Source organism: Heteronotia binoei, chromosome 4 (assembly GCF_032191835.1).
Source record: "Heteronotia binoei isolate CCM8104 ecotype False Entrance Well chromosome 4, APGP_CSIRO_Hbin_v1, whole genome shotgun sequence".
NCBI lineage: Eukaryota > Metazoa > Chordata > Lepidosauria > Squamata > Gekkonidae > Heteronotia > Heteronotia binoei.
In genome coordinates this window covers 97429707-97455603 of record NC_083226.1, presented here as the reverse complement: position 1 = coordinate 97455603, position 25897 = coordinate 97429707, and the positions used below count along the sequence as shown (strand labels likewise).

The following is a 25897-nucleotide window of genomic DNA, read 5'->3' as shown; positions in this document are numbered from 1 at the left end:
TTGGAGAATAAGTGTGGTTCCTTCCACCAGATAAATTTTGTTAACAAGGGAGATCCTGCATTTAAACAGTGGAAGTTTTCTTGCAGTACTTTCTAAATGTGACAAGGAAGAATTAAGTGAGTTTGAAAATAACACTTTCTCACTGCTTGTGAATGTACAAGCAGATAGAGAGGGGAAACAAAGAGTAACATCTGAACTGCCTCCAAGGGAGAATAGTAACTACAAGGGCACAATTGAAACTCCCTGTCTAGCCTGTAGAAAATGTAGTTGCTCTTTTTCAATAAGAATCAAGTTTCAATTTGGAACATAAATGCAAGTGACATGTGATCATCTCAGATTACATCAGGTGTACAGTTTATAAACAAATTATGTTCAAACAGCAGTAATTTTTATATATTAGAATTCTGGGTTAATGGTGAATAAGGGGGGGAAATCTATAGTTATATTTTAATTTGTCTTTGGATTACTTTTGGATTCTTGTTTAAATCGATTACTAGCTTTCTTCTGAAATGGGTAATATGCAACATAAAACCTTTCAATACTTGAATCTTCATTGTTCAAGAGGGAATACCATAGACAGTAAATGAAGTTAGTTAATGGCACAAAATCAATGCATGTGAACATTACACTCAAAAGATATTCTATGGTATGAGATGTCCTTCATAGATTTTTAGATCAGCACTATTTATATGTCAGGATGGGTAAACTGTTTTTATGCATTCTAGACAGGTAATGTATAGTGTGCATTCCTATAAAGAGATAAAGTCACATTCTACTACTCAAGCAAGCTGAACTCCTTCATGGGAATTTACTTCAGCCCTCTAAACGTGATCCCTCTGCACCCTGGCTGAATGCATGAAGATAAAGAGCAAGTATAAGCACACTGGCCTTTCTGTACACCTCCATCTTATAATTACTGTACTCAGCGCTGGCCTGAGGGCGCGTGGCACCCCAGGCAGGCCCACTGCCCCCCAGCCTTTGTGGTGCTCCATCGGCCCCTCAATGCACTGCGCTGAGGCTGATCCTTACCAGCTTCGATGCAGCTGGTACAGCATCTTATCTTCTGAAGAGCCCATGGGAGGAGACTTCGTTCCCCCTCCTTTCTGGATCCAGAAGTGAGGGGGAACGAAGTCTCCTTCCATGGCCTCTTCAAAGGATTAGAAGCTGCGCCAACCACATTGAAGCTGGTAAGGACCAGCCTCAGCGTGCTCCTCTGATTGCACCAGGGGGGGCAGGAGGGGACGAAGCGCAAGGGAGCATGTGGGCAGCGGTGGGAGGGAGGCAGGCAAACTAGGTGTTTGCCATGGGCAACAGGAGGGGGGAGCCCAATTTGGTGCCCCCACCTACAGACGCCCTAGGCAATCACCTAGTTTGCCTAGTGGGCAAGCCAGCCCTGACTGTACTGCTAGTAGCCATGTGTATGCTTCCTTCACCAAGATTGGGGACACTGTGTTCTGAACACTGCCAATCACAGGGAGGGAGCATATGCATGGACACTGACTATCATATAGGTGTCATGCTGAGGAGCAAATGATTGCATAGAGGTGGAGCTCACATGCTCATGCTTTTTCTTACTTTCCCGTATGTTCAATCAATGTGTGAAGAAATTGTGAGTCGAGGGCTTTTATTAAGAAGTAAAGGAGAGATTAAAACAGAAAGGAGAAATTCACAAAGAAACCCACATTTTATGCAACTTGCTTTTAGCAGCTTTCTCCATAGAACCTCCAGATTGTTTCTTCAATAACTCCTCTTTGAGGTAGTTTCTCTTTGACTTGGCTTTTTTACGAAATCCTGAAATTCCTTTTAAAACTTGAACACACGTGATAACAAACCTAAATAGAGTATACTCCTGAATATCTATCAGGAAATAATATTCTGGTAGACCTATATTACTCTAATCATAACATAATTTAACAGACTAAAGTCAGTTAGGCAGTAGTAGCTAGACTGATATTGCTGTGGAGGAGTCTTCCTCCACCTTAAGTGGATTCTGCAAGGGAAGAAGAGTTATTTTTCGGACCATAAGACGCACTCCCCCCCCCCCAAAAAAAGTGGGGGGGGAGTGTGTGCGTCTTATGGAGCGAAGGTACCTTCCTCGGGGGGGGGATCCGTTGCCTCCACCTCTGATCCTGGCGCTTCCCCCGTGCCTGCCTGCCTGGCTCCAGCTTCTTCCAGCAAGCGCTGGGATCGCTCCATGCTGCCCCCACCACAAACCCAGCGCTTCACGAGCGCCGGCTGCGGAGAGGGCAGCGTGCTTCCTCTGTGCCTGTCTGCCTGGCTCCAGCTCTGACGCTTACAGCAAGCGCCAGGATCGTTCCCTCTGCCCTCCGATCCCAGTGCTTGCTTTAAGCATCAGAGCTGGAGCCAAGCAGACAGGCACGGAGGAAGCACCCGCCCCCTCCGCAAACCCAGCGCTTTGCGAGCGCCGGCTGTGGAGGGGGCAGCATGCTTCCTCCGTTCCTGTCTGCCTGGCTCCAGCTCTGATGCTTAAAGCAAGCGCTGGGATCGGAGGGCAGAGGGAGTGATCCTGGCGCTTGCTGTAAGTGTCAGAGCTGGAGCCAGGCAGACAGGCACGGAGGAAGCACGCTGCCCTCTCCGCAGCCGGCGCTCGCGAAGCGCTGGGTTTGCGGTGGGGGCAGCGTGGAGTGATCCTAGCGCTTGCTGGAAGAAGCTGGAGCCAGGCAGGCAGGCACGGGGGAAGAGCTGGGATCGGAGGTGGAGGCAGCGGATCGCCCCCCAGGGGAAGGTGCGTCCTATGGTCCGGAGCGCCTTATGGTCCAAAAAATACAGTACTTAAACTGAAGGAATATGGCTTAAATTGGAGGAAGGCATCAGACTTTGCTCAACAGAGTGATAGTTTCCACAGAAGTAACTGTAAAAGCTACAGGACTGCACATGGCTTAACCTATTTCCACATTATTTTTCTTCATTTTGCTGGAAAAATAAATAGTTTAAAGTTGGTATTCCACACAGCTATTACTCACCTCTGCTGGATGCTGGATGATGTACAAGCAGGTGGAGACTTTCAAGGGATTGACTGGCAAAAACGGACACAAGCACACCTTTTGAGGACGGCTACAGGACAGTAAGAAAAAAAATTCAGCAAAATAATTTACAACACAACTTTGCTGTACAATAGGTACCTATTTTGCCATGACAAAAAATATGTTTTTTTCCTACTCTAAAAACCAAGTAACTGAGTGTTTTTATTGAATTCTAGTGCAAGTTTTGAAACAATAGATGAAAATTCTGAAACATTAACTGCACAGCTGAAGACATTTAAAGTATGCCACTGGGATAACACAGTAATACCACCATGAGTAGTGACCCTGTGTACCTATAATGAGGAGAAATTAACAATTTATTTTCAACCATGGTATTTTCCTAACATGTACTACTCTGTTTTTTAAAGCTTTGTTCAATTCTTGCAAAGAATTAGGAGTTGTGCTCATTGGTTCTTGACAGAAGTGGGCTTTGGAAATTATTTTTGGCACTATAAAGATATTTCTTGAAAAAAAACCTAGCAGCTTGCCTAACCCCGCAACTAACATGCTGTTTCCAGGCCCAATAAAAACCTGCCTGAAAATGCATAGTTGCTGACAGAAAATGACAAATGCAGATTTTACAATTAAACATCGAGGCTATTTTAAAATCTCTAGAGCACTTCTTTTGCTGTTGTACCTTTTCATCAAAGACTACAAAATAAGAGCTCAGTCAAATGCACCTACTATTAGAATAGAATGTCTGTCATGCTAGAGACTAAAATGAGGTTAAAATATTTGAACATGATGATGTTCAGACACCTACTCAGTCTCAAAGATGGCCTTGAACAAGTGACTATTCCTCAGCATAACGCAGATGTTCTAAAGCACTTCATAAACTGAGAAATCTAACAGAACAAATTGGAACAGTGACCTGAATCTTAAAACTGTACTGTCTAAACAGAAGGTAGCCCCTTCACGATCAAAAGAAGGTATACAGAGGGTAGGTCTTCCAAATAGCTTTTCAGAGGACACAGTGGCTATAGGCGGCAGGGGGGATACTTTTCCTTTGTTACACACTCCTTTTATGCAAGCTGAAATGCCCCTTCACTCAAGCAGAAGGATTTTGAAACTCAGCCAATTCTTACAATGTTTGGGAAGAAAAGATTTTTGAAAGAATAATGTCAACAGTCTGCTTTCTTTCAATATGCAGCCTGACCTCAATAATCAACTAAAGTTACTAAACTTTTTTTTTAAAAAAAAGGGAGGAGGAGGTAGAAATTTCTTTAGCAAAATAGCCAAAACTTTACAGGGCATTAACATGACAGCACTCTTGATAAGTCCTTGTATATACTCTCTGTTCTCCATCAAGGAGGCCCGCTTGAAGATCACAAGAGACCGGGCCTTCTCTGTAATGGCTCCATTTTGGTGGAACCAGCTGCCGGAGGAGGTAAGGGCCCTGCGGGATCTCACCCAATTCCGCAGGGCCTGTAAGACAGTCCTCTTCCGGCTGGCCCACAACTAACGGCCCTGTATACCGACTACTGAATGCTGTATATTGTATACTGAATTTTTACCTGAAGCTGAATGGAGTGTAGCTTTACGACTGCTGGCTGTTTTAATTATGTATAGTTATAACAAATGTTTTATTTTAATTATATATTGTGAATTGTTAATTTAAAGTGTAATTTTATACTTTTATGTTAGTTTTATATATGTTGTAAGCCGCCCTGAGCCACTCGATGGGAAGGGCGGGATATAAATCCCAGATAAATAAAATAAATAAAATATATTTTCACCTGAGATATCACTTCATTAAAAAATAAACAAAACACACACTGTTAACTATTCATGCTGATGCTTCACATAGATGGTCTATATTTTGTTTACAGCTCTACGAATGCAAGTGTCAAAAGTCCACACTCCAACCCGAGGGTAAGGCCTTTTGTTTGTGGAGGGCAGCTACAAACAAAATTACAAAAATACCAGAATGAGACTGTTTTCACTAGGGCTGGCACTAATGAGCAGCGCAGGTAGGCCACCGCTTAGGGTGCCATCTGATTACAAGGGGTGATGGGCACAGCTTGGGGTTGGGGTAAATAAGGGGCACTACAGCTCATCAAAATCTGGGTTGGGCTGGCAGCCACGCTGGAAAGAAAGTTGCTACATCAAGACTACAGTCAGTCAGCTTATTTACAGTCATAGACCAAATAAAAAACCAAGAATTTAAAAGCTTCAACACATAAGATAAAAGCAACACTGTAAATCTATGTTATAATAAGTATTAGGATAGACAATATGTTCAATATAAGAGTTACATCAAGACACAAGTTAAAAACAGAACATCTTAAAACTGAGAAGCAAAACAAGTCTTTTGGATGCTATAGCAGGCAGCAAAGAACTTGGCAACAGCTTTGGATATGAGCTGGTTTTCATCTGAAAGCATGAGATTAAGACAATCTGATTCCAGCAGCCCTTAATATAGGCTCTATATATTTCAAATGGGCCTCTTTATATCAGGAACTCCTAAGAATTATGTGCGTAGTGGATTCAACTTCCCCTAAACCACAGTGGCAAAGCCTTTGCACAGAAGGGATCCCCATGTACCTGCCCTCGAGAACTGCTGAGGGAAGTGCTGAACATCTGGCCAGAGTAAAAGCTTTTCTGAATTTATGGACATCTAGGTGATGGAGATAGTTTAAGTATCCAACTCGATATTTAGTCTGCCCTGGTGTTCTAAAGGCTGGATATTTGGCAAGATCGGACTGCCTCTCAATGTCCTTAATTCTTCCCTTCACATTTTCCTCGGCCTGGTTCCAATTCAGAACCAGAATGGTTTTAGGGAAAAACCATTCCCTAAATATAGATATAATTTGCTAAGAACAGCTTTCCGCCAATTTGACGGAAAGTTGTCTGCAAGTACCATATGCACAAGATCACGTGGATGAAAGTTGATCCTAAGCCAGTATCTGAGCAAATTCAAGGTGATACTGGCAGCCATCATCAGCATACCTGTTCCAGCCGAATGAAGGAATTAGGCACACACTCAGAGACCTGCAACACAGCTCTTAGAAATTTAGACTGGACCCTTTCAAGCAGGGCAAAAATAGCTAGGGAGGGACCAAGAAAAGAGCCATAAATCATCTGAGGCAATACTTTTGCCTGATACAATTTTAGGGGTGTCGCAACAATTTTTGCTCCCTTTGTGTTCAAGAACTTGAGTATGGCATTTGCAGTTCTTTCGCCTTGAGCAGCTGCAGACTTAATGTGGGCTCTAGTGGACCCTGTGGCCTGAAGAACTGTTCCTAGATATTTAAAACTAGCAACTTGCTCAAGTTGCTGCCCATTAATGGACCACAATCTCCTTTTTTGTCTATTTCCAAAAGCCATGATCTTTGTTTTTGGTAGTTTATCTCCAGTTGGTTTTCATTGCCAAATGTTGCAAATCTGGAGACTGATCTCCTTAGACCTACTGGGGTCCTGGCCAGCAGTATGGCATCATCCACGTATAACAAAATGGAAATATGATGGTGTTGTAATTTCAGTGGGTGTAACTCTACTGAGTCGAGGTAGTCCATGATGTCATTAATATAGAAGTTGAACAGCAAAGGGGCTAACAAACAGCCTTGCCTGACTTCTTTGTAGGTGTTAATCGACTCTGCATCAAGACTGCAGTGCTGCACTCTGTGCCAGCTCTCTGGCTAGTGCCTTCAGAGAGCAGCGTCCTTCCCTTGCTCTAGCAGCTGGTGCCCAAGGTGACTTGTTCCCCCAGCGCAGCACTGGAGAGCAACAAATGCTGCTTGGACCAGCCTCATGTCCCCGGTGGTGCCATGGGAGAAGGGGAGGAGGAGGCAGAGTCCTCCCCTTCCATCCTAGCAGACAAGAGTCACTTCAGAGTGCTCCTTCCTGTCCAGGGTCAGCCACTCAGGCAGAGCATTGGTGCTGCCAGCAAGCAAGCAGTGGAGCATCCTTCTTCCCCCTGGACTAAAGCAAAGTCAGCAGGTGCTGCTCTCTTGCCCCAGCCCAACTACTTTCTCATTGGGTGCCCGCCAGCCTCTTTCCTTCTCCCTGCTTAGCAGCCAGACATCTTGCACCTTTGTTGGGAAGTTCTGCTGCCCTTTGATCATCAAAATCTGCTTCCAGATCCCTCTAGGAGCCCCTAGCTCCACATTCAGATCCTGTATCTGGCGTTGTGTGGCTTCAAGTTGAGCGTTACAGCTGGACCTGAGCGACTCCATTTCTAAATTCCTTATAGTTAATTCCTTGTCTCTCCTTTTTATTTCAGCCGTTTGTTTCTCCTCCCTTATGGTCATCTCTCTACCCTTTCCCTCCTTTAGCACAGTCATCTCCTTGTCTATCTTGGTAAGACTGGAACTTAATTCCTCATTTCGTGCAAGCATGCCTGCGATAAAGGAGGTGGTGTCCTGGAGTGCAATAAACATTCCCCAGGCGGCCAACTCCTGTCTCTTTGACTGTCCAATTTTTCCTTTCTCACAAGACTTCTGGAAAGCTTCCCTAAAAGTCTGGAGGAAGTTGGGACTCTCGAAGGACCCAGCCTACCAAGTGTTCTTTCCTTGCTTAGCCATCCATTTTTCAAACTTATCTAGCTCTGGTTTCTGACTCATTTTTCCACACTTCAATCACGATCGCTATGTTCCAATCTACCCTACCCAATATACTCTTAAAACCCAAGGCCTACAGCTCTATCCTTATACTTTAGTTCAAACGTAGTCCAGTAAATTACTCTGCAAGGTCTCGCTCTCAGCTCTTTTCTGGCCTCGTGCCAGCTCCAATGTGAGGGAGACAGTTAAAACCAAACTTCCCCCTGTTTTTCCACTCTACGTGCTAACTTTCAGCAGGGGTTTCACAAACCTTCCAATTTTGCTCTAGACAATACCTTTCCTTCTTATTTCTAAGGGAGGGTCCACTTTTTTCCAACCTTGTGTCAGCTCCAAGGGGGGAGCGAGGGGGGGGGGGTCTGGAAACAACTCTCAATCTTAAAATTACACCTTTCCAACTTGCATGTCAGCTCCGGTGCTGGGAAGGGGGTGGGGGGGGGAAGAATCCCAGGGAGCAGTCTAGCAACAATCTAACCTCATATCCAACTGCAATCACACCATTCCGACTTGCACGCCAGCTCCCTAACAACACCAAAAAGAGGACGAGCTGCTCACTCTGGCCTTTTGCTTCTGTGGGAGCAACCCTAGGAGGACTTAATGATATACTTCTTGCAAGATTTTCCTTTTCTCTTGCCTTTTAAAACCGTGGGCAGGAGAAGGGCTTCTTTTACAGTCTTTTATATATGCCTATATGTGTTTTCCTAACCAAAGATCCTAGCCTGGTCTCCACCCACAAAATAGCCGCGTTTAGAAGGCCTCAGGGTGGCCAGGGACTTGGGGATCTTTAGCCACTTGCGTTCGAACTATACTCACGGAATAGGGTGAACCGCAATCCTTGTGGAATAGTCGGGGCATCTTGCTAAAGATCCTTTAGCAAGCCAATCCACAAAAGATCTGCTCAACTAGAGCCACTCACTCACACACATTCACATTGTTTTAATATCAGCCTTTACGGCCAAATTCTGGAGCTATTCCATTGAAAACCTTCCCTCTATGTTCTGAGCGCTGAAAGACACATGTGCACTCATGTAATTCAGATGTTCAGGAAATGCTCGTGTTCGAACACCAATTTGTTACAGGCAATGATTTTAAGTCTCTGAATTTTGATGGGGAAATTAGTTAAGAGAGGAAGGCTAAACAAGCAGCATCCCCCCCAAGGGCACGAAAGGAGCATAGGAGTCTGGCATCCCCGCGCCTTGTCCTTCCTTGGCAGGCAGGCAGGCATGCCCCTGTAGCTGTGGAGAAGGGGCAGGTTGTGCAGCCCAGTCTGGCAACTCGCATTGGAATGGGGGAGGGGGACGGGGCCAAACCAGGAAGGAAGTGGCCAGGGATGCAGAGCCAGACCTGCCGGATGCAGAGCCGGACCAAACTAGGTAATTACCTAGGGCACTAGCCTTCTTGGGACACCAAATTGGGTTCTCCCCATGTGACTCAGTGACATTATCAGTGCAGGGGGTGCAAGAAGTTGGTCTTGCCTAGGGTGCCAGACAGTCTAGGGCTGGCCCTGCAGGGGTGGAAAGAGAGTCACTATGCTTCGGGGGGGGGGGGGAGAGGCATGCTCCTGCAGGGTGCTGCTGCAATAGACCTCAGCATGCCAAGCTCTTTGAGAGTAAAAGTGGTTTTGGTAGCCATAGGATCTTCCCTTGAAGCTTCATTTTTATTGCCAGCAGACTGTTTTGTTTTGTTTTGTTAACAAAACACTTCCTTCAGGCAGGGTCGGGGGGGGAGGGGGAGGGGGAGAGGAGCCCCAGCAGCCAATACAAAGCATGCATTTGCAAAATGCATTGCAAATGCATGCTTTGCAGGGCTGCTGCGTAGTTGATGGCTGGGCTAATCCCCCAGCCATCAGCAACATTATTGTTCTTTTGTTTACTTGGGTATCCAAGTAAACAGTGTTCTCTGGCCAGTCACAGAGCAGTGCTATTTTTTGAAATTGCTCTGTGTAGGGCCAGAGAACCTTTTTAAGGAGCCTGCCTGGCTGGACTCCATTCCATTGCTGCTGTGTTGGTGTGTTGGTGTGAGAGAGAGATTGTGCTGCGCTGGCCCTTGGCCTCAGCTGCTGCTGCTCTCTTTCAGCCTTGCCTGGAGTAGAGAAGACGTCTAACGTAAGACAGTCTCGGGGTTCTTGTTTTTATTTTAGTTAGTAAAAGAACTTTTTAAGACTCAGTCCCTTTACTTATCCAGATTTGGGTGGGTGAGTATTGGGTAGTTTATTTGGGGTTAGGGTTAGGGGGTTCTGCTGGGGGGGGGTTGCCAATTTGCCCATATCTTACTTTAGTGAGAGGATTTTTAAAAGTGCAGTGTCCTTTTACTTTTCTTGATTTGGGTGGCTTGGATTACTTGAGGTTAGGGTGAAGGGTTTTTTTTGGGGGGGGGAGGGGTTGGTAAAGTTCCCATATTGTTAAAAGTTAAGTTTTTTACTGTTTTAAAAGGATTCTGTGTTTAATTTGTTGCTGTTGTGTTGTACTGCTGTTGTTCCTCTTCTCTTCAGGTTCTGGTTCTTGGGGGGGGGGGCGCTGTTTGACCTAATTTTCATTGTTGAAAAGGTCACTTTTTAACAGTTGAGTTTGTTGGCCTTTTTTTCCTGTTGTCCCTTTTGGGGGGGGGGGGGGGTGTTGACTGATTTGGCCTGAGGTTTCTTATTGTTGAAAAGGCCACTTTTTTAACAGTCGAGTTTGTTGGCCTTTTTTCCTGTTGTCCCTTTTCCTGGTTCTGGTTTTGGAGAAGGGGGGTTAAAAGTTAAGTTTTTTCTGTCACATTTTGGTTTTTTTAAATTACCTCTGGTTGGTGTGAGAGGGTTGGTGTGTGGGCTGTGTGGGGTGGGGTTTTTATAGAGTAGTTTTTGGAGTCTGAGGCTGCTTTCAGTTTGCCTAGGGCCACTAAATAGGCTGCCCCGCTAATAAGGGTGTTTTTAGGGGTTGTGTTTTTTGAAATTTTTAAAAAAATCCAGTTTAGGGCTTTATTTTTTTTCAAAATTCAACTAGGCCAGATAGGGGTGATTTAAAAAGATTTTAGGTTTCTCAGAAAAGGCAGCATGACTACTAGGCCACATCAGGCTCCCTTTTAAAGAGATTAGGGTTGCAGTGCATCTTGCTTTCAGCCACTGAAAGCCGGTGCATCCTTAGATTTCCATAGGGTAAACCACAGCTTATCTCAAGTTATAGGGGACACCTGATTTCTAGTTTGCAAGGAAATGAGGTTTGTCCCAGGATCTAGTTAGGAGAAATTTCACTAGGAGCATATAACAAGGATTGCCTTCATCTCAAGGTAGCCTTTTAAAAACTGTAGCCAGGTAGAGGCAGGATCACCTAGTTTCCTAAACTTTACCAGATCACTACTACCCCAACCCAAAGAAGGACAGGTTAGGGACCAAAGAAACAAACAAACAAGTTTTGGTGAGAGGGTTTTTAAAAAGAAGTCAGGGCACCTGTTGGTTCAGGGTACAGTGCAGTGAGTTAGGTTTGTAAAAAAAACCCACTCTCAGTTCAGGTTGTGTGAGACTGGCCAAGGGTGACATGAGTGACAGGCAGCAGAAGAGGGGCCCTGGGGGCAAGGCCCAGGAGAAGACTAGAAAAGTGGAGGGGAGGGGGAGGACCCAGGTCTCCCCCCACACCTGTGCGTAGGGCCACTCCACAGCTGCCTTCCAGCACTCCAACCTCTGGCCAGAATGTGATGAAGAGAAGGCCCACCTTGGGCCCTTCATCGAGGCTGCTATTGGGGTGCCCCCAGCAGAGGTGCCATTAGGTGCTGGCACTGAGCAGGGGTCTGCTGCTCGGGCAGTCTCTCCTCCAGCTGATGTTGCTCGGCCTCAGCAGCCGGAGGAGGGGCAGCAAAAGCAGCCCTCCTTGGAGATGAGCTTTGGGGACAGTTTTCTGTACAAAACGATCACCCCAAGGAGGGTGCAGAGTGTTGTGCAGGAGCTGGAGGAGAAGCTGGTTGAAGAGGACCAGCCCCCTTTTTCGGTTCCTTCGGGGACCAGCAGTCCTTCAGGAGATGGCCAGGAGGGGAAGCCGCATGGGGTGGAGGGGGAAGAGATGGAGACACACGAGGTGCCTCCATCTCTGCCCACTTCCCCCCAGTGGGGAGCCCCTCCTGCCACCCCAAGACACCATGTGTCTCCCCCGAGCGCCTCACAGGAGGTGGCTCCGGACACCCAAGCTGCCAGTCAGCTTGGGCATCCGTACACCTCCGAAGTCTGGAAGCATTTCCGATTTATGGAGGATCTATGCTATGCACAGTGCCAGCTGTGCAGGGCCCGGATCAGTCGTGGGCGGGACTCTGCCCACCTGACTCCTGGGGGGATGCGGAACCAACCGTAGAAGCACCACCCGGGGGTGCTTCTTAAGGGGGAGAAGCAGGCTGGTGCTGGGGTGCCCAAGTGGCCAACACCACCCAGCCAGGAGGTCTGCCTCATCGCGACTACCTTCAGAGCTCTCCAGGAGAGTTCCATGGCAGTGCAGGGATGCCAGCCATCTCTGCCTGAGATGTTTGGTGGGGGTGGCACCTGTGTGCCAAGAGGGGGAATCAGGTACGGCACGACGGTGATCGCCCATGGGCTTCCATTTTCAGTGGTCGAGAATCCTGGGTTGCTAGGGTTGCTCGAGTACCTGGCGCTCTGGTACAAAGTTCCTGCTAGAACCACCATTAGTAGGACCAATGTGCCAGCTGTTTTCAGGGCGACCAGATCTGTGGTGAAGGTGCATTTGTCCCATGCTGCCAGGGGAACTGTGCATTTCAACTCAGATATCTGGAGCTCCCAACATGTGTTTGAGGGGTATCTGTCCCTGACTGCGCATTAGTGGCAACCCAGAGAGCTGCAGGCAGTGCAGGGTGTGGGTGGGGGTGGCAGTAGTGGCAGGCAGGGTCAGGGCCGCCAGGCCGGCTATCGCTGGGCCTTGCTGCACGCCAAAGGAGTCGACGCGCCGCACACGGCGGACACTCTCAGAGCCATCCTCTCACAGCAGCTAGAGGGCTGGGTAGGCAGGGACATCGCCACGGGCTTCGTGGCGACTGATGGTGGCTCCAACATCAAGGCGGCTGTCCAGCATCAGGGCCTAAAGCGCCTTCCTTGTGTGGCCCACCTTCTCCACGTGCTTAAGGACGCATTGGGCCAGACGAAAAGCCAGGATCATCGGTATCTAGCCGCAACCCATGAGTACCGACTTCTGCTCCAGAAGTGTCGGCACATCATGGGTCACTTCTCACGCAGCAATATGGACTCATATCTGCTGCGTGAGAAACAGACACTGACAGGCGTGCCAGGGCACCGCCTGATCGGTGACGTCAGCACACACTGGAACTCCACCTGTGCCATGCTGGAGCTCATGGTGGAGCAGAGAGCAGCCCTGGATGCCTTTGTCTCTGAGATGAAGTTCTTTCGGGATGAGATCCGTCTCACCCAAGAGGTCATTTCTCAGACTGTGGAGGTTCTTGGGCCCTTCAAGACCCACACAGAAATGCTCTCGTCTGACATGGCGAGCATTGCACTGGCTGTCCCCATGGTCCACATGGCTCGTGAGGATCTGGCCTTGTTTCTAGTGCCAGCTCAAGGCCGTGCAGACATTCTTCCAGTGGTGCGTGCCCTGGTTGTTAGGCTGCAGGGAGGGCTTGAGGCCCGCTTTCAGACTTTCACCCAGGATAAGGTCTATATGATGGCAACCATGTTAGACCCTTGCCTTAAGGGCACAGTCGCCGAGCGGGTCAACGAGCTCTATCGCTGGCGAGACGAGCTCTCCCAGAAGGTCAAGCGTTGCAGAGTCAGGGGGGGCCCAGTGCTGGTAACTGAGGAGGGGGGGGGGTGGAAGCAGCTCATCTGCCACTTCCACTGCTGTTCATCCCCAACCTCCCCGGCTAGCCATTGTTTCCCACCAGACTCACGCCACGAAGAGTCCTGAGATGACACTCATAGGGCGGCTCATTGGCCCCTCTGGGAGCAGTAGGCCCCTGCGATGGTGAGGGACTATCTTTCGGATCCCAACGAGTCGCAGGAAACGTCTCCTTTGGACTACTGGGTCACGAAGGAGGGAGTCTGGCTTGCCTCTCCTCCATGGCCAAGGCGTTCCTCTCATGCCCACTGACAAGCGTGCAGAGTGAGCGCGTCTTTTCGCATATGGGCGAAAACTGTCTGCCCACATCGCAATCGCCTGCAACCCTGGACAGTTGAGCAGTTGGTCTTCCTGAAGGTCAACTTGCCTCTGTTCGGCTTCCCAAACGTAGACTTTGAGAGTGAATGAAGTGAGCACCTACTTGTGCCTGCATCCTCTCTTGGCCCGTGCTTGGAAGATGGTTGTAAAACGCTCTCCCACTAAAAATAGACTAGAGTTCAAAGACAGCCCAAAAACTCACTCACAAATTGACTGGCAGTGCATTCCGCACCCCCCCCCCTTCATCCATCCCCAAACCAAAAGTGAATGCTGGTTTAAAATCTGCAAAGCAATCCAAATTTCCCCAGTCCCCATCCACACATGCCTAATAATACTGAAAGGGCCATTGCAGCCCCCAACTGTAACCGACAGCACCCCCAGGCCCAGCCCAGGTAACCCAGGTTTTTTTTCAGGAGCAAGAGGAAGAAAGAGGAAGGTTCCAGTGATGATGACAGGCAGCCAGCAGCCATAGCAATGCTGAGGTCCCTCTAATGGGACAGTGATAGCTGGTGTGTTGCTGCTGAGCTGAGAGAGAAGGAATGGTTGCCTTCCTCTCACACAATCTGAGGCCCTCCCAATGATCTTCCTCATTTGGGGTGCAACTCTGGCTCGCCTCCTCGTGGAGCACTCTGGGCAACGCAAAAGAGTCTGGACCAGCCAACCATCCATCACTCAAGGTAAGTCTAAATGCTTCTTGCTTTGTGTCAGATACAGAATGATGTGGAGCTAGGTGTGGTCCACCGCTTCTCTTGTTTGAGAGTTGTGTTGTTTGGGGCAGGGCTGGAGAGCTGGCATCTGTAGATTGTGTGCTCTGTGGCAGAGAAGCTGGCACCTATAGAGATTCTCTGGTGTGAATTTAGGTTTGGCTTTGGGTGCCCCAGGAATTGGACCCCCTGGTCCAATTTTTTTTGGCCTTGTGGGTTTTGTGTGGGACAGTGCCCTGAAGCTGCACAGCAGTTTGGGGGGCTCTCCTCAAAACCCCCTGCTCCCCAGAGCCACTTTTCCCACGACAATTACAGTGGGGAAGTGGTTCTAATTGTTTTTTTCTCACCATTGGGAACAGTGTTCCTTTTGGGATGCCCACAGATGGGTGCAGTCTTTTTGGGCCAGGGGGTTTTCATGCTGGGGAGTCCCCTGAAGCTGCCCTGCAGTTTTGGGGCCTCTCCCTCAAACCCCCCTCTGGCCAGAGCACTTTCCCCACAGCAATTATAGTGGAGGAAGTGGCTAATTGGGCTTTCCCCAGCATTGGTGGCAATGGGTCTTTTGGGGAGCCCAAAGACAGGGACCCCCTGGCCCAATCTTTTTGGGACTTGGGGGTTTTGTAGGGGAGAGTCCCCTGCGGGTTCCCTACAGTTTTTGAGGCTCTCCCTCAAACCCCTTGCCCCCCAGTAGCTTGATTTCAATGGCCCATAGGAAATAATGGTGGAATAGGGGCACCCTCTTTGGGTGCCCCTGGAATGAGACCCCCTGGCCCAATCGTTTTGGGACTTGGGGGGTTTGTAGGGGAGAGTTCCCTGCAGGTCCTCTGCAAATTTGGGGGCTCTCCCTCACACCCCCTCCCCTCTAGGCGGCTTCCAATATACCCTATTTTGCCATTGATTTCAATGGCCATAGGGTATAATGGGGCTGTATATTCGGAAATAGCCACGTATCTACCATATATGTGGCTATTCCGAGTACCGGTATTCAGAAATACATGGTATTCTGAATTTTTTGGCCCCGTGTATTTCCGAATCCGTGTAAATCCGAATTTTTTTTTTTGGCAAACCCCTAGTTCTAGCCCGCGGGTTGTATGATTGACACCCTTGAGCTACATGGTATCTTTTAACCAATGACACTAAACTCCAAGTGCGAAATAAATTCTTGCTTGAGTTTCATCATACAAATTTTGAACAACACTAGGAAGGACAGGTTTCTTACCTGTAACTGGTGATCTTCGAGTGGTCATCTGTGCAATCACACATATGGGTAATCCGCAGGATTGGCCCCGACCTCGGAGAGTTCAAAGCAATCTTGATCGTAGATCTGGCGCGCCTCCCGCTTGTCCTGGGAGGAGTCAGCTACTGCGCATGCCTGGAGAAGGGGGAGGTGCTTAGCCACTCAGTTTCTTCCCGCCGCCGGGTAGGTGGAAATAACTGTGCTAACTAACTTCCAGCAGCGGGGAAGGCTGGGTGGGTCTGTGTGATTGCACAGATGACCACTCGAAGATCACCAGTTACAGGTAAGAAACCTGTCCATCTTCTTCGTGGTCTCTGTGCATTCACACATATGGGTGATTAGCGAGCCATTTCTTCGGAGGTGGGTGCTGGATCTGTAAGAAAATGTAGGATTAGAGTGTAACATAATGATAGTGTTACTCACGGTGGTTAGTCGAAGATCGATCGTAGCACCGCTTGTCCGAAGGAGGCGTCTCGCCGGGCACGAACGTCGAGGGCGTAGTGCGAGGCGAAGGTAGATGTAGAGGACCAGACGGCTGCGGCGCAGATGTCCTCTATAGGTATGCCTTTCATGAAGGCGGACGAGGTGGCCACGGCTCTGGTTGAGTGGGCTCGTATATGTTGAGGGATTGGTTGTTTTGCCAGCTGGTAGCAGAGTTCGATGGCAGCAACAATCCATTTGGAGAGTCTCTGGGTAGATATTCTGCTGCCCTGATTATGGGTAGCGTAAGTGATAAAGAGTCTGGGGTCTTTACGGATTTGGCGGGTTCTATCTATGTAGAAGGCTAGGGCTCTCCGTGCATCCAAGTTGTGGAGTGCCCTTTGTCCCGCGTCCGCGGGGTGCTGGAAGAAGGCTGGTATAATGGACTGTCTTCCCAGATGGAAGGGAGAGACGACCTTGGGGAGAAAGGTCGGGTCAGGTCGGAGGACCACCGTACTGTTATGAAATGTCGTATACGGTGGGTCTGCTCTGAATGCGCAGATGTCACTGGCCCTCTTACCTGTGGTGAGGGCCGTAAGTAATGCCGTCTTCCATGACAGCAGGTGCAGTGGAATGGAAGCCATGGGTTCGAAGGGCGGTTTCATGAGTTGGCTCAGGACTAGAGATAGGCTCCAGGTGGGTAGAACTTGTTTGATTGGTGGGTGAAGGCGAATGATGCCCTTGAGGAAGGCTCTAGTCGCATGGTGAGAAAAAACCGTTGTGCCATCGATGCGGGGGTGGAAAGCAGAGATGGCTGCCAGATGTACCTTCAGGGAGGAATACGACAGACCCGCTCTAGAGAGCGTTAAGGTGTAAGTTAGTACCTGAGGTATGGTGGCATAGTTGGGGTCGAAGTTGTGTTGTGAGGCATAGTGTGAGAAGCGTTTCCACTTAAGTAGATAGGATTTCCTAGTAGATGGTTTTCTGGAATTCACTAGGACGTGACGGACCTCTGGGGGGAAATCTAGAAATTGATTCTCCAGGCTGTTAGCTTGAGTGACGCCGGGTTGTGGTGAAGGACCCTGCCGTCCTGTTGGGAGAGGAGATCCCGTGTTTGAGGGAGCTGGACGAAGGTATTGTTGGACAGGAGCAGCACGGTCGTAAACCAGGGTTGGCGCGGCCACCATGGAGTTATGAGGATGCAGTTTGTGTGGTCTACCTGAATCTTCTGTAGAACTCTGGTGATAAGTGGGATGGGGGGAAAGAGGTAGTGCAGTGTTCCGTTCCAAGTTTGTAGGAAGGCATCCCCCCTGGAGAGGTGGGATGGGGGACCTCTCATGTAGAAGCGGGTGCATTGGGCATTTGATGGTGAAGCAAATACATCTATCTTCGGTTGTCCGAAGACGTTGAAGATCTGTCGGATGTATCGACTGTTGATGGACCACTCGTGGTTGTTGGTCGAGTGGCGACTCAGGGCGTCTGCCTGGGTGTTGTCGGTCCCTGGTAGGTGCACGGCCGTGAGGAAGATGCCCTGGCTTATGCTCCAATGCCACAGTGCGAGGGCTCTCCTGCAGAGTCTGACGGAGGCGGTGCCGCCCTGCCTGTTGATGTAAAAGACTGTGGCGATGTTGTCGGAGGTGACCTGGACGTGCTGGTTCTTTAGCGACGGGAGGAAAGACCGCAGGGCCTTGTGCACTGCGATGAGCTCCAGGCAATTTATGTGGAGAGAGCGTTCGTAGTCTGTCCATTGGCCCTGCACCGTGAGGTCCTCTAAGTGGGCTCCCCATCCCCACTTGGATGCATCTGTGGTTACGATCACCGAGGGCGGTGTCTGTTTGAATGGCATGCCCTTGAAGAGGTGATGTTGCTTGGTCCACCATTTGAGGGATGGCACAATGTGCGGTGGGAGGGTGAGTAGTGTGGATTGATGTTGTGTGTGGGGGCGAAAAGTCCTTACGAACCACATTTGAAGGGGGCGCATGTGCAGCTTCGCAAACCGCAGAACTGCTGTGGTTGCTGCCATGAGGCCTAGCATTCTTTGGAAGGTGAGCGCTGTTTGGGAGCGCTGGGCGATGATAGTGTTGGCCATTGACAGTATGGCGAGTGCTCTGTCCTGAGGTAGGGAAGCCGTTTGCGAGAGCGTGGAGATGTCCGCCCCTATGAACTGAATCCTCTGGGTAGGGATTAGTTTGGATTTTGAGAGGTTGACTCGGAGGCCTAGGGTGGCCAGGGTGGAGAGGGTGGTCGAGACGTCCAGTTGTAGTTGCTCCCTGGAATGGGCGACGATCAGCCAGTCGTCTATGTACGGGAAGATTGATATCTGTTGCTGGCGTAATGTGGCTGCTACTACTGCCATGCACTTGGTGAAGACCCTTGGTGCTGTGGAGAGGCCGAAGGGGAGGGAGCAGAACTGGAAGTGCTGCCTCCCTACGGCGAACCTTAGGAATCTTCTGTGATGATGATTGATTGTTATGTGGAAGTAGGCATCCTGGAGGTCTATGGACGCCATCCATGCTCGTTCTGGGATGAGCGGAAGGATTGCCTGAAGCGTGACCATACGGAATTTCTTGTAGATTATGTGTAGGTTGAGTTTGCGGAGGTCGAGGATGGGTCGGAGTCCTCCGTCCCTTTTTGGTACCAGGAAGTACCGGGAGTAGAAGCCGGTGCGATGGTATTGGGGTGGGACTGGTTCTATCGCGCCCTTGTCCAGCAGAGACGCAATTTCTGTCTGCAGGGGTGCGGACGGGGGTGTGGTGAGGAATCGGTGGTGCCTTGGAGTGGATGTAAACTCTATCAGGTAGCCTCTTTGAATGATGGTGAGGACCCAGGCGTCTGATGTTATGGTCCTCCAGGCAGTGTAGAACGGTTGTAGTCGTGTTGATGGGTTTGGCTGATGAAGGGGGACTGGACGGCTCGGGGCAGGGAGGTCAGAGAGATGGTTTGGATGTGGTTGGAGGTTTCTTGGTTGTTTGGCGTCTGTGCTGAAAGGAAGGCTTGGACTGTGGTGGTTTGCGCTTCCATGAATCCTGTTGTCGTGGGGATCTGGCCCCTTTGTATTGGCTGGACCTCCAGTTCCTTTGTCGGTTGGATTGTGTCAGAGGTTGGGAAACTCCCAGACGTTTCGCCCTCTTCCTGCCATCGTCTACTGACGTGAGGATGTCATCTGTAGATGAGCTGAACAGGCCGAGGCCATCAAAGGGCAGATCTTCCACCTTGTATTTGATGTCTGGTTGGAGGGAGGAGGATCTGAGCCACGCGTGTCTACGGAGTGCTATGGCTGAGGCCAAGGTTTTGGAAGAACACTGTGCAGCGTGCCGTGCAGTGTTGATTTGCTGTTTGCTCACTCTGGCGATCTCTTGCAGGGTAGTGGCGGCTGACTTCTGGGACGCCTCGGGTAGGGATGGTACCAGTGCGCCGAGGGAAGTGGTCAGGTTGTGGGTGTATGCGGAAAAGCATGCCATGTAGTTGAGGATTTTGGTTGTGGCTGTAGTGAGGGCGTAGATCTTTCTCCCGATCGTGTCGAGTTTCTTGCCCTCTCGTTCTGGTGGTACCGGGTGCCTAGTCTGCTTCGATTTCGAAGACGAATGCACGATGATCGAGTTCGGAGCCGGGTGAGTGAATAGGAACTTGGATTCAGGTGCATGTATCTTGTAGAGGGCTTCGACCTTCTTGGATGTCGGCGGTACTGATGCCGGTTTGTCCCATGCTTCTCTGAGTGTTTCTAGGAGGACGGGGAGCATGGGAAGAGATGAGCTGGATGGAAGATCCGCATGCACCAGATCGAATACGACGTCCGAGACTCTGGGGGCGTCCGTATTGAGCTTCAGGTTCAGCGAACTTGCCATGTTTGCCACGAGGTCGAGGTAGGATTTCGGGCCCTCGGACGGCGATAGGTCTGCTGGCTTGGCTATGTCGGATTCTGGGGATTGTAGGTCCGAACCCGAAGAGTGGTCGGAGTCGGAGAGTTCCTCCTCGGATCCGTCGTCGGTTCCCTGGTGCAGGTCGGGCTGGGGCGTTGTCTTGGGAGCCGTGTGTAAGGACTCGAGTGGCGGCGGGAGTTTCGGTTCGGCGCCGAGATTCGTAAGGTCGTCATGGTGAAGCGGTTCGACCGATGCGGAATGGAGTCTGTGTGAGCGATCTCGGTCGCGAGGAGACTCTTGGTAGCTGTGGTAATGTCGATCGTAGGATGGTGATCGTCGGTGCCGTCTTCGGTTCCGTGGGGATGGAGACCTGGATCTCGATGGAGAGTAGTAGTAGTGTCTCCCCCTGCGGTGGCTGCGGGAGCGACGGCGGCTGCGGGACCTGGTGCGGCGGCGACTGCGGGACCTGGTGCGGCGGCGGCTGCGAGACCTGGTGTGACGGCGACTGCGCGACCTGGTGTGCCGGCGACTGCGGGATCTGGTGCGTCTGCGACTGCGAGACCGCGGTCTGGTCGGGAGGACTCTCGGGGTCGAGGGTTCTCTGGTGAGCGCGTGGGCGTCTACAGGGTGCGAGAGATCTATGAATTTAGATGGGTCGAGGATCCCAACGGATGCGGTAGAGTGCGTATCCAGCAGTTGGTCTGGTGGGGAATTCGGAATGGACGGTGACTTGGATGAAATGCGGATGATTTCCAATGGAGTGATTGATGGTGTTGCTGTCGACTTCGATGTCGGAGTCTTCGGCAGCGATCCGGAGGCAGTGGCGCTCGGGTTCGGGGTCTTCGGCTTGGTGGTCGGGTTCGAGACCGAGTCGAGAGGTCGGGTCTTGTGCTTCTTGGAGCTCACGCTACCCGTCGGGTCCGAGTGGGCGGAATCGGAACGGCGGCGCTTCTTGGGGTCGTCCGACTTCTTGGAGTGCTTGCCGGTCTTAGGCTTACTGGGACTCTGTGCCACGGAAGCTGCCGACTGCGTCTCTCCCACGAGGTGTGGGGAAGATGGCGCGGGTTGTTTTTGTCCGCCATGCGGCATGGCCGGTCGGAGTGTGGTTTCCATGAGGTGGCTCCTGAGTCTCGCGGCGCGGTTCTTGCGGGCCTGTTTGCCAAATTGGCTGCAGTGCACGCAGGAGTCTGGACGGTGGGCCTCTCCAAGGCAGAACAAGCACAGAGAGTGACCGTCGGATGAGGGGATTTTGGATGAGCAGCTGGTGCAGCGTTTAAAGATTATCTTGTCCCTTCCTTCCATCCGCCCGGGGAGGGGGGGGGGGAGGGGAAAAGTCCCGAAGAGATAGTAAGAAAAGGCCTTTTTTTTTTTTTTTTTTTTTTTTTAATACGATACCAGGTAGAAGTAGAAGATGAAGAGTTGAGGTTGAAGAGAAGGTAGTTGTAGAGATTGCAATGAAGAAGTTGGAGATCAACGAGGAAGGTGCGATCCGGTCGGCGGTAAGGAAGAAACTGAGTGGCTAAGCACCTCCCCCTTCTCCAGGCATGCGCAGTAGCTGACTCCTCCCAGGACAAGCGGGAGGCGCGCCAGATCTACGATCAAGATTGCTTTGAACTCTCCGAGGTCGGGGCCAATCCTGCGGATTACCCATATGTGTGAATGCACAGAGACCACGAAGAAGATCAAGGCAATTCCTGTTAATTCCCACAGGTGGGGTCAGAGGTAACCCATTAATCCCACTGGAATCTTCCCAGAAGAGCAGAGCTAAATTATCATAAAACAGTTTGCACTCTAACCCACATAAATGATATGGAAGGATTTCATGCTTAGAATTTTCAAAAGCCGCAAATGGAGCAGAAGAATTTGCAGTTATTCTTAGTCTTCATATTTAGATAATCTAAGGCAGAGGACACCAACCTTTTCGTGCCTGTGGACACATAATTCTGACAAAGGGTGGTGGATGCAACCACCAAATTGTCTGCCACAGGAGGTGGAGCAAACAACAGAATTACAAGAAGTTATATATAACTCTAATAGTAACCCTTCAGCATTTCCTTTCTCTGTAACACCATAGCTCATTCCAATTACTATTAATACTCCTAGTACATAGCATTCCTTTCTCTTTCTCTCTGCACCTCAGTTATGCTCCATCACCTCTCTCTGTACCACCACAGATCTGCATTCTCACCTCTAGTCCCTTAATTCACAATTTTGTTCTTAACCCCCATCTCTATATATATATCTGCTTTCCCTGTCTGTGAGTCTCTTGCACCTGCTTCTCTCAGTATTCCCCCTGTTCCTTCCCTATCTCTCCTGTGACACAGGCCTTTCTGCCTGTTATACCCCTTCAGCACATCTTAACTCTATAAGCTGCCTTTGTGTTTGACTGCAAGTGGGGAGGAGGAGTATAAATTTAAATATGACACAGAAAAGAGGTTTCAGCCGCTTTCCCCTGGCTTTAGGACTCCTTTTCTTAGGAGATCTGATAATTACCAAGAATACTTGGAAGTAATACGTAACTTATTTAAATGAGTTAACTGACTAGTATTAGATGGTGTTATATGACAATGGGAGTTACATGTTTAATTTCTCAGCATGTTATCTATATAGTTAAATTGCCTCTAAGTGCCTAAGATCTATTCTGCGCAATAAACCTGGTTACTAATGTCTAGTTCCTATATTTTCAAGTGGCAACCTGTTTCATTAAGAAATTTGTTTAAATGTTGCATGGGCTTCTGTTGCATATTGTTCTTTTGAAGAAGACAGTAAAATAATATGATCACAGATGTACCAAGCACTGGGGGACACATTTTTAAAAATACAAGAACTACTGGAAATCTGAAATGAAAGGAATGTGTGTGAGAGAGTGGGGAGAAATCACAGTCAACTTACTGATTTTGTTTCTTGTAAAATTTTTAAAGGCAAAGAAAAACACTGGAACAGGTGCTCACAATCTTTACTTCAATCTATTCACAGGATATAATAATTTCCTGAATAAAAATGAAATTTCAGATAACTTTTTCTCTTACCAAATCATTCATTTAAAATATATTATTTGAAAATTAGTGATTCATTTGTGCAAGTAATCCATATTTAACACCCATTATCAATAACAAGAGGTCTGCATATTTCTCTTGTAATCTGAACGTAATAGTCTGAGTCAAAAACAGGATAAGGACAAATAAATTTCACATATACCAGGATGCCCAAGAACTGTAGTTTCCGAAGGCTATGGAGTCCAATACAGACCAGGAAACCAGATTTCATAGATTGCTTGGTATCCATGCTGCTATGCATAGTTCTAGGGCAAGGGTGGGGAACCTTTTTTCTGTCAGGGGCCATTTGGATATTTATAACATCATTCACAGGCTATACAAAATTATCAACTTATCAGTTCCACCGAGGGAGAACGATTCAGGCTGGCAAAATAAATGCAAATAATTGTTTTTCTATTTGAAGTCATGTGGCGAGAGGCTAATTTGACACACACACACCGCAACCTGCTGCCCTAAGCAAATGCCTAGGTCCAGGGCTTTTTTTTGTAGAAAAAGCACAGCAGAAACTTATTAGCATACTAGACCACATCCTCCTATAGTAGCATATTAGGTCACACAGCATGTTAGGTCACACCATCTGGAATAATCAAGTGCAAAATGAACTGGTGGTACCTGTCTCCCACCCCCCACCTCTGCCACCCCTCCCTCCCTTCAAGCAGAAACTGCAGCTGCTCCCAGCAGACCTTTAAAGACACCCACATACCTCAGCAGCAGTCCTTCACAATGCCCACCACTCAGGTTCCACAAAGAAAAAAAGAGAGAAAGAGGAAGGAAGGAAGGAAGGAAGGAAGGAAGGAAGGAAGGAAGGAAGGAAGGAAGGAAGGAAGGAAGGAAGGAAGGAAGGAAGGAAGGAAGGAAGGAAGGAAGGAAGGAAAATAAACAGAAATAAATAAATGGAGGGAAGAAAGGGAAATGAAATGGGAAGAAGAAAGAGGAATAAAGGGAAATAAAGGGGGGAAGAAATTGAAAGAAAGGGAAATAAAGGGGGGAAGAATGGGGAATTAAGGGAAACAAAGAAACAGGGGAAAGAAGAAAGAAACAAAGAAATGAGGGGAAAACTTACCTGAACTGTGACAGTGACTATTTCAAGCCCCACAGTAATCCTGGCTGGCCAGCCAAGCCCTAAGGAGGCCACCACATGGCTCGGCTCGGCCCAGCAATCTCCGAGGGCCTAGGCTTCCCAAACCTCCCGCCCTGCCGGGGGGGCCCAGGTTTAGCCCCCTTCTCTCCCGCTTTCCAAAAATCTGAAGCGGGGTGGGGGGTATGGCGTCTGGGAGCGATTCCGTTGTGAGCAGTTGCTTAAGGTGGAGAGCTCAGTTCCTCTGCACAAGAAGAGCCAAGCTGAGTCCAGGAACACCTTAAGAGATACCCAGCAAGATTTTTAGGGTTATAAACAGCTTTCAAGATTCAAAGCCCCCTTCGTCTGATCTTCTGAAGGGAACTTTGGTTGCAGTCACGCACACAAAGGTAAAAGGGCCTCCTGGAGCGGGGCAGGGGGGGAGTGGTAAGTTAACTGCATACTGCCTAGCCCTTGTAGGATTGCCGCCCCCCCCCCGGCTTTCTGGCTCCTCTTTCACTTCCCAATCCCGGGGTTTGAACCTGCTGGGATCAATTTGCAGCTGCTTTGCATTCCACAGGCTTCCGTCATCCCACTTCTTCATAATCTTCTTCTTTTGCACATTTATTTGGAAGCAAATCCCAGTGTTTCAGCTGAGCTTACTCCCTACTAGGCGCAAGAAAGATCGCAGTGCCTCTGTTTCCTGCTGAAGAGAGCTGCCCCAACCTTGTGCACGCTGATTTGGGAGTGCTCTTTGAAGTAGGCATGCTGAATTAAGGCTGCTGTTGTAAGCAGTGTTACTGGGTGAACTTGCCTTCTGAGCTTAGGGTTGCCAATCCCCAGGTAGGGACAGGGGATCCCCTGATTTGGAGGCCCTTCCCCCACTTCAGGGTCATCAGAAAGCAGAAGGGGGGGAATGTCTGCTGGCCACTCCATAATTCCCTATGAAGATCGATTCCCATAGAATAATGGATAATTGATCTGTGGGTATCAGGGCTCTGGGGGGCTGTTTTTTTAGATAGAGGCACCAAATTTGTATCATAGCATCCAGTGCCTCTTCCCAAAATACCCTCCAAGTTTCAAAATGATTGGACCAGGGGGTCCAATTCTACGACCCCAAAAGAAGGTGCCCCTATCTTTCATTATTTCCAAAGGAGGGAAGGCATTTAAAAGGTATGCAGTTCCTTTAAATATGATGGCAAGAACTTCCTTTGGAGTTCAAATATGCTTATCACGCCCTTGCTGCTGGCTCCACCCCAATGTCTCCTGGCTCCACCCCCAAAGTCCCCAGATATTTCTTGAATTGGACTTGGCAACCCTACGAGGGCCAGACCAAGTGATCTTGAGGGCCGTAAATGGCCCTCGGGATTGGCATCCTCCAGCCCTGTTCTAGGGCCTAGTGGACACTGCAACAGTCCTGATTGCTGCTTCAATGCTAGTTTTTAGCAGGAGACGGAAGGTAACAGTTGTGACCAATTTATTTGGAAAAGAAAGGGGGAAAAAAGAAGTTTTCATGATTGATGATTAAGTATGCAGGAGAAGGGGGAGGATTCTGAGTGAATGCTGTTGTTTACTACTGGTTGCCAAGCTTCTGAATGAGCCTTGAGGAGGTAGAGAAGAAATGAAAGGCACAGAAAGAACAATCCTGGGAAGCCGGGGTCCAGATCATTTCTGAAAAAAATGCACACCCTTCAGAATGCAATCAAAGTACCAATGGAGGATAAACATTTTTTTAAAAAAATGGTTCATCAGCCCTGGCCCCAAAAGCTCCTCCTTGTCTGGCTTGGCTTTTCCTAGGAAGTTTCCTTATGAAGGCTTTTGGT

The 25897-nt window shown here is 49.1% G+C and overlaps 1 protein-coding gene across 1 annotated transcript in view; it reads right to left on the bottom strand.

Moving 5' to 3' along the window:
- The window catches only part of DTWD2 (DTW domain containing 2), a 157777-nt gene that overhangs the window by 72751 nt on the left and 59129 nt on the right, over positions 1-25897 (bottom strand). The window contains exon 2 of the mRNA XM_060235560.1: positions 2985-3075. Coding sequence (XP_060091543.1) covers positions 2985-3075 — 91 coding nt within the window. The remainder of the gene's footprint in view (positions 1-2984; positions 3076-25897) is intronic.